The sequence below is a fragment of the Macadamia integrifolia genome, unplaced genomic scaffold, assembly GCF_013358625.1.
Source record: "Macadamia integrifolia cultivar HAES 741 unplaced genomic scaffold, SCU_Mint_v3 scaffold949, whole genome shotgun sequence".
NCBI lineage: Eukaryota > Viridiplantae > Streptophyta > Magnoliopsida > Proteales > Proteaceae > Macadamia > Macadamia integrifolia.
In genome coordinates this window covers 149,723-158,223 of record NW_024870593.1, presented here as the reverse complement: position 1 = coordinate 158,223, position 8,501 = coordinate 149,723, and the positions used below count along the sequence as shown (strand labels likewise).

Sequence of the window (8,501 nt, the reverse complement as noted above, 5' to 3'; positions counted from 1 at the left end):
TATAGCCTACAAAGCTATGATAAGCTAGAAATCTTTGTCGACATGTAATGATAACATTAATTTTTTCCATGTTTTTTCTTCATTAATTTTTTTATTTAAATAAATAAATAAAACTTCTCAGATGTATAATTATGTATAATTGTTCTATAGAATTTTCCCTTGAGTTTAATAGGTATTTTTTTATCATGGGCAACCCATTCTAACCACAAACCGGTTCAATGGTCTTCAACCGAACGGTTTTTAACTGGTTCTCTCCCGGTTCTAAGGAAAACTGGAAGAACAGCAACAGAGGAGAGAAGACAAAAGAGCGTAGAGGAGGAGGAGGAGGAGGAGGAGGAGGACTAAAATGGCACCATCTTCGTCCTCTCTGATCGTCAACTTCCTTCGCCAGAACATTCGTAGAATCCAAAACCCTCAACGTCCTGGAAGAACTATCGGAAACCTTGTCGTGAAAGGAGGAGGAGATGGAACACAACAAGAACCCCAAATCATGGATGGAAAACTTCAGCTTCAATTCACAGAACAAATGGCGATTGAGGTCTGCAAGACCATACGAACACGACCCAGATGGGAACAGACACTCCTCTCTGATTTCCCCTCTCTCAATCACAGTATGTTTGATCCTAACTGCTTTGAAGAGATCATTAAGCGTCAAAACAATGCGTTCCTGTCTTTCCGTTTCTTTTAATGCGTTTCCTCTCACCCTGGCTTCTCTCCTGGCCCTCAATTCTGCTCTGTTCTCTTCGATACCCTTGTCGAAGCCAAAGCAGCCAAAGCTGCAAAATCATTTTTTCTGAGCTTCCCTGGATTTCAACCCCAACCTTCTTCTTTAGAATCCTTCATTCGATGTCTCTGCGATGATGGAGCAATCTATGACGCTCTTGATGTGTTTTCACAGCTCAAAATTTTAAATTTTGTGCCTGCTCTATCAGTTTGGAATTCAGCTTTATTGGATTCTCTACGTATTGAGAGAACCGATCTGGTTTGGGATTTGTATGCTACGATGATGGAATCTGGCCTAGTGGGCGATGTTGACACTGTTGGGTATCTAATTCGAGCCTTCTGTAAGGACAACAAGCTCTACGAACCTTATGAGCTTCTTCGACAAGTGAGTGATGCTGGGCATACCCCGGATAATATTGCTTTCACCAAATTGATTTCTGGATTTTCCAGAGATGGGAATTATGCTAAGGTCTCAGAGCTTCTCCATTTGATGATAGGGAAGGGTCGGCTTCCTGATATCGTCACTATCAGGAAATCATTTCTGGGCTCTGCTAGAATGGTATGGGGAATGAAGCTCTCCGAGTCTTCAATGATCTCAAGGACAGAGGTTATGCTCCTGATAGGGTTATGTACACCACAATGATTGATGGTCTCTGCAAGATGGGTAGATTAGGGGAAGCAAGAAAGCTTTGGTTTGAGATGATTCATAAAGGATTCAAGCAAAATGAGTATACATATAATGCACTCATGGATGGATACTGCAAGGCAGGTAATTTGGAAAAAGCCCAGGAGTTAATAGGGAGATGTGTGATACAGGATACAGAGAGAGCAGAGTGAGTTATAACACATGATTGCAGGATTTTGTCAACATGGGAAGACAGACAAAGCACATGAGCTGTTTGAAGAAATGGCCAATAGAGGTATCAACCATGATGTAGTTACATATAATACTCTGATTCAGGGTCTTTGTAAGGAAGGGAAAGTAGTTGAGGCTATGAACCTGTTCAATGAACTTATGGTGCTGGATTTGCAACCCTATACTTCATCTTATACTCCTCAGATTCAGGCTCTTTGTGAGGAGGGAAAAGCACAGGAAGCAATAGAGTTATGGAAAGATACGCAAAATCGGAGTTTGGAGCCATTAGTCTGTACTCATGATTATATCATTACAGGATTGTGTAAGCAGGGAAATCCAACAGAAGGCATGGAGTGGTTGTTAACAAGTAAGCTGAGGCCTAGGAGGAACACTTTTAACAGATTGGTCGAGGATTTCTCTTCAAATAATCGGTTTGATGATGCTGCTTGTTTTAGATTATCTATTTGGAATGGATTATACTCTTGAAGAACCGGTTTGCCATTTTCTGATTAGTCAACTTTGCGGAGAGAATTTGTGCGAAGCCCAGGAGGATATAGAGGCGGTTTTGAGAAGAGACTGAAGCCTCTAAAGATTAGCACAACAGTTTTGCTCTTTTCTTTTTCATCCCTTTTGGAAATCTGTAAACTTTTTTATTTTTATTTTTATTTTTTATTTTTTTTTTTTGGTCAGAATTGGAAATCTGTAAGTTGAAATTTTGTAATCCAGGTTAAGGATCTGGTTCTAAATGAATGTTATGGAAAGAATTTGCTAAACTGCCACCTAGATCTGTGAGATGTGAAATGGTGCTGAAATTTTGTAAATAAGTAGATTCCGAGGTTTCATGGTCACATGCCAAATTCCATATCAATCCTTTTTTTTTTTTTTTTGGGCTAGAAAATCATTTGTATTAAGTGGGCAAAAAAAGAATTTACAAGAATGCAAAAAAAATTCACCTAGGATCAGCTGAGATCAAATCCACTTTCAGCATTGCCATCAGCAGAAGAGAAAACAAGATAGAAACCAAGCCACCAAAAGCAAAAATTACATTATAAAAATCGGTATCTGAGCCGATTCTGACTATCAATATCTAATTCCATGGTGACAAGCACTGGCCAAGAGCCAATTGGAGAGGATAATTCGAACTTCACCGCCGACTTAGCGAGGAGGCCTGCAATAGGATTAGCTTCACGAAGGTAGTGAGAACTTTTCCAAGTTAAGGACTGCAGGTATAAAATCAGACTCATCCACCTCTGAAGCGCTCTCCACGGAACTTTCCAGCTTGAAATAAGAAGAACAGCAGCCACCAAGTCGCTCTCTATCCATAAGTGCATGATCCCCATCTCTCTAGCAATTTCCAAACCATGAATTACAGAAAAAATCTCAGCTTCAAAGTTTGTGCACACACCCAAGAAATACCTAAAGGTATTCAAAACCTTAGCCTTATCATTTCGAAAAATACCTCCACTACTGCCTTTCCTAGGTTGCCCAGGGTGCATCTATCAGAATTAAGCTTGACCCATCTTGGAGAAGGGGAACACCAGAATACTTCAACCACCTCCTTTGACTTATATCACATTCTAGATATTCTCAACCTCCTAGCACACAACAATGAATCAAAGGAAAGAGGAGATCCAGTGGAAGCCACCACCTGGAGACTGATCTCACTCTTAACCCGTGCAAAGCAGAAGTTCGCAGGCCTTGAGGATTCTTCGAAGCGTCTAGCATTCATTTCTTGCCATATAAAGTATGGTACAAGAGAGAAACCACTTACCCACACTTGCTAATTGTTTCCACGAAAGCATGAGGGCATCTAACTCCACAAAAGGAGGCCACTGTTTTCCAAAACCATCACAAAAGTCCCTCCATATACTGATCGCAAAATCACATTTGTAGAAGATGTGAGAAAGAGATTCCTCTTCTTTACCACACAAGCTGCATTTGGATGCAAGCACAATGCCTCTTCTACGTACATTGTCATCAATTTATAATTTTTCCTGAAGTAAACGCCAAGCAAAAATGGATTGCCTTGGCTGAATGCCAGAGTTCCAGATAAGAGCATACTAACCCATTTTTTTTATTTTTTCCATAATTTCCTCCCAGGCTGATTTAATGGAGAAGACCCCTAAAGAGGTTAAACACCATAAATAGGAATCTTCAAAATTATGAATGTGAATTTTCTTTGCTTTCTTCCATATACCAGCAAGAAACACAGAATCCAACGAAGGAAACTCCCAAGAAGATCCATTAATAAAATCAGCCATAGAGACCTTCGATCCAGAGAAGAGAGAGAGGTCCAGATTTGACTGCTTTGCAATGGATTTGGAGTCCAGCCAATGGTCCAACCAGAAATTAATTTTTTCACCATTGCCTACCCATTGCTCACGCTTAGAGACAAAACTCCACACCTTCTTCAAACCTGGCCAAATGGAAGAGGATTTATACCCCTGTTTCAGCGAGCCATCCCTTTTGGTAAATCTCTCTTTGAAGAAATTGCTCATAATGGAGTCTTCATGTTTAATTTGACAGGCCAGCTTACACAAGCAAGCAAAGTTCACCTCACGCATTCTCCTGATTCCCAGGCCACCTTCCCTTTTAGGCTTACATACATCAACCCATTTCACCACTATCTTCTTAGAGGTTTCCATATCACCAAACCAAATAAAATTTCGAACCCATCGTTCCACCACCTTTACTGTCCCTTCAGGCCACCAATATACTGAGAAATTGTGAACTGTGATGCCTAATATAACAGACTTCACAAGCTCCACCCTCCATGCCATAGAGAGGAGCTTTCCTTTCCATCATGCCAATCTACCTTTAATCTTATCCAAAGGGGGAAGAATGTGGTAGTTTTTCACCCTACCTTTGAAGATCTCCACGCCTAGGTATTTAGAAGGAAGGGAAACCGCTGCTATTCCTAGGTACTCAGTAATATACTGTTTTCTGTGAGGAGCAATCTTCCCAAAGAATAGCTTGCTTTCTCCAAGTTTATCTTCTGACTAGAGAAGTCCTAATACTTGGATAAAAAATATAAAACTACTGACATATCTGGTTGATCCATTCATAAATATGAATATATCGTTCACGAAGAGAAAATGTGAGGGAGTAATCACGCCTCTTGGCCCCGTTAGAGCTTTCAACCCTTGCTTCCAAAATCAAATTCTTCAATCCCCTGCATAGTACCTCCTCAGCCAGAATAAACAAGATAGGAGAAACGGGATCCCCTTGTCTCAGACTGCGACTAACAAAAAAAAATCCCACTAGGCCACCATTCAACAAAATAGAGATTTTTGTTGAGACTAGCATCTGGTGCACCCTATTGATCCATTTGGACGAGAAGCCAAAATTTCCCAATGTGGCGAAAAGAAATTCCTAAGACAGAGAGTCATAGGCTTTTTGCACATCGAGCTTTAACCCCATACCACCACCTCGAACAGCCGAGTTCATCAAATTTGCCTATTTTGAAGCAAGACCGATGTTTGCAGTAATGATCTTGCCCTTCTTGAAAGCTCCTGTTCAGCTGAAATAAGCCTTATAAGGAGAGAGGTTAACCTGGAAGCAGTAATCTTTGACAAGACCTTACAAAAAAAAATTCCCCATAAAATGGGGCGAAATTTGTCTAATGAAGATGCACCATCTATTTTAGCAATTAAAGTAAGGAAACAATTGTTTACCCCATGAGGCAGCTTCCCCACCAGGAAAAAGGAATGAATGGCGACAAAAATCCTTCTCCACAACTTCCCAACACCTACAAAAGAACTGACTTGAGAAGCCGTCAGGACCAGGAGAGCTATCTGGATCAAGCTCCCACACTACTTGTTTAACTTCCTCCCAAGACGGAATAGCATCCAAGAGAAGGTTGTCTTCGTCAGAGACAATTTTAGGAATATGGTCGAGCAGTTCATAATGAGGAGATACAGGAACTTCAGAGTGAAAATTCTCATAATACTCAATCACATGGCTAGCCAAATCCTACTAATTTGATGTACACAAGCCATCCTCTAGGCGCAAAGGACAAATTTGATTTTTGGATCTTCTGATTTTCACAGATAAGTGAAAAATTTTGGAGTTATGATCCCTATTCTTAAGCCATTTGATTTTAGCCTTCTAAGACCACATCTTCTCCTGCAGCTTAGAAGCATTTAAGAGAGTAGTTTTAGCATCAGCCTCTTCATTGAAAAGAGCATCCGACATACCTGACACCTCAATAGCTTCCTGAACCCTTTTTAACTCCATAGTTGCCTTTGCCACCTCCTCATTTAAATTAGGGAAAACTTCTCTAGCCCAAGCCTTCAAAGCGATTTTCACTGATTTTAATTTCTGGGCCAACTTAAAGATGGGATTACTACTGATAGGTTGAGACCAGGCATTCTCCACCACTGACAGAAATCGATCATCCTCCATCCAAAAGCTATAAAACCAAAAAAGGGATGTTCTGAGGTTTAGGAATTGCACTCAACTGAATCAAGAGTGGTGCACGATCTAAGGTTGAACAAGTGAGAACACGTTGAGAAATATTAGAGAAGACATCAATCCATTGTTCATTGTAAAAGCTACGATCTAGGACAGCCAGAACATTCCCTCATCTACGATTATTAGACCATGTGAATTTTTTCCCCTGAGAAGGACTAGGGAGAATCATACAAGCATCCACCATAGCCTGGAATTCTACTGCAGACCCAATATTAAACGCACCTGGCCCACTTTTCTCATGAGACAACATGGTTGGATTGAAATCACCAAAACAATCCACAGAGCTGAAACAACAGAAACTGCCGCGAGATCAGACCACAGAGCCCTACGCTCCAACTTGAAACAACTGGCATGAATAAAAGAAATGCGAGCAATTTTACCCATCCAATCGACTTCAACAGTAACTTGTTGGTCCAAAAGAGAAACAAGGGAGGGGCACATCAACCCCCGTTTCCAAATAATCCAGAGATTAGGGACCCTATCCTAGCAAATATTGTGAATAACATCCACAACATACCCCAGTTTGTCAAAGAATAGAGTTGGAAATCTACTAACCTGAACCATTGGTTTAGCCACTCAAATAAAATCTGGAGAAGACTCATTCACTATGGATTTCAAAACCCTCTTACTAGCCTCTTTGTTCACACCACGGATGTTCCAAAAAAGAACACACATGATTAATAATTTTTCGAAGATTTTTGTCAGACCTAGCAGCCTGACCACCCTATTTTTTCTATTTCTTTCTCCTTATTTCCACCATCTTCATGCCTTTCTTAAGGGAGACAACCTCTTCATCAATCGCTTCCACACCCATCACAGCCGCCTCCTTCCTGCTCACAGGAGCTTGAGAAGCGGTATGTGGGTCTCTGATAAGAGCTAGCCGGCCACTCTTTCCAATCATACCACCATGACTAGCACACAGTGCCACCACCGTCCTCTTTGGGCGGGAGGAAGTTCTCACAGAATCAGGGTGGTGAGCCCTCACGGCAATATCCTGGGTCTAGTCCTGCGTGCCCTGCTGACTAGGAACTGAGGAGCCCCCCATATGGATCCGTTCATCATGCCCAATAGCATCAGAATGGTTTGACATTGAACCGTACTCTAAACCAATCTTAGAATCAAATCAATCCACATCAGCCTCAATCGAATCCTCATCCACATCATCTCTTTCTTGCGCTAGACCCTCCTTTCCTGATTTAGTGAGAGAAGATTTGGAAGGAACCAAATCGATATAAATATCAACCCCCTCCACGGTAGGCAACCTAGGAGAATCATTCGAGGGAATATTCTCAGCAGTACCCCTTCCTCCTACATTTGGTAACTGTTGGGAATATTCATGAATATTTCCTTCCAAAATTGGATCTGAGCGACCCACCAAGTTGGCTCTTGCTGAGTCAACTCCATCTTCTTCTACACAGCACCTGGTATTCCCAACTTATCCCAAGCATTCTGCCTCTCATCCTCCGCCTTCTTCTGACGGCATGCATTAACCTGGTGTCCCATGCATTTATAGTGTCCACACTTCACATTGTTGTCTTCGTAAATCACTCGTTGGCGGAACCCAAAAATTTTTTATGTTCCTAGCTGGAGGTGCTCAACCTGAACCTCCTCAATGTGAGTTGCAGATTCGAAAGTATCGACCTCTACCAATACTCAAGCAAAGTACCCCATAATTCCTTGTTTGGTAATCCTATCCAATGCAACAAGGCACCCACCGCTTTTGTGATTGAAAGAATGACGTTCTCATGCCAGTACTCCAATGGGAGATTTGGAAAGTGAACCCAAACCAATTTTGTGAAGGATTGCTTCTCATGGATAATTAAATCCGGTTTCCAGTGTTGAAATCTAATCAACTGCTCCCCCACACACAATGGGGTTCTCCTCCAAACGGTTGCCTTATCACCCTCGCATTGGAACTGAAAAATAACATTACCTTTGCTGAGAGGGTGCGTCACAACCCCTTGACTCAAGTTCCAATTATCTTTAGCCTCCTTACGTAGATCGTCCAACAAAATTAATCGAAAGTTCACCCGACCAAGGAAGCCTGCCTGAATCGGTTCAGGGAATTATTATCCTCGTGATGTTTCCTGCCTGGGAGGGAGTCGATTGTAGGCAAGGAAGCCTATCCCATAGCCCTTGCATAAGAACGTTTAGGGGCAGTAGGTTGGGCAGACTCTACCGCTTGTTCATGAGGAGGTGGTCAACGACCCAAAGCCTCTCGGTCACTGTTATCAGCATCATCATCCTCAGGTCTCCTTCCTTCCACAACGCTCCCATCCTCCATCATTCTCTCTATCAATCCTTGTTTTCCAAGTGGAAAAACAAGGAATTAAAATGTTGCATTTCATACGTGAGTAAATAAATATTCTTAGACCATTCCTCATATATCCAATGGTCAAATTTGTCACATCACATTTTGTTTTTTTGTTTTTTTCGTTTTTTTTTTTTT

The 8,501-nt window shown here is 41.5% G+C and overlaps 1 protein-coding gene across 1 annotated transcript; it reads left to right on the top strand.

The window, feature by feature from the left end:
* Window positions 1-346: 346 nt before the first annotated feature.
* LOC122070584 (pentatricopeptide repeat-containing protein At5g18950-like) lies at window positions 347-2,065 on the top strand. The gene is made up of 4 exons (XM_042634777.1): window positions 347-538; window positions 899-1,192; window positions 1,279-1,492; window positions 1,581-2,065. The coding sequence occupies exons 1-4, from the start codon at window positions 347-349 to the stop codon at window positions 2,063-2,065; spliced, it is 1,185 nt and encodes a 394-aa protein (XP_042490711.1).
* Window positions 2,066-8,501: the final 6,436 nt, after the last annotated feature.

Coding starts and splice junctions, on each gene's coding strand:
- LOC122070584 (XM_042634777.1), top strand. CDS start 347: ATGGCACCATCTTCGTCCTCTCTGATCGTCAACTTCCTTCGCCAGAAC. Junction 539..898: donor CAGAACAAATGGCGATTGAG/GTCTGCAAGACC, acceptor GTGTTTTCACAG/CTCAAAATTTTAAATTTTGT. Junction 1,493..1,580: donor GGATGGATACTGCAAGGCAG/GTAATTTGGAAA, acceptor ACATGATTGCAG/GATTTTGTCAACATGGGAAG.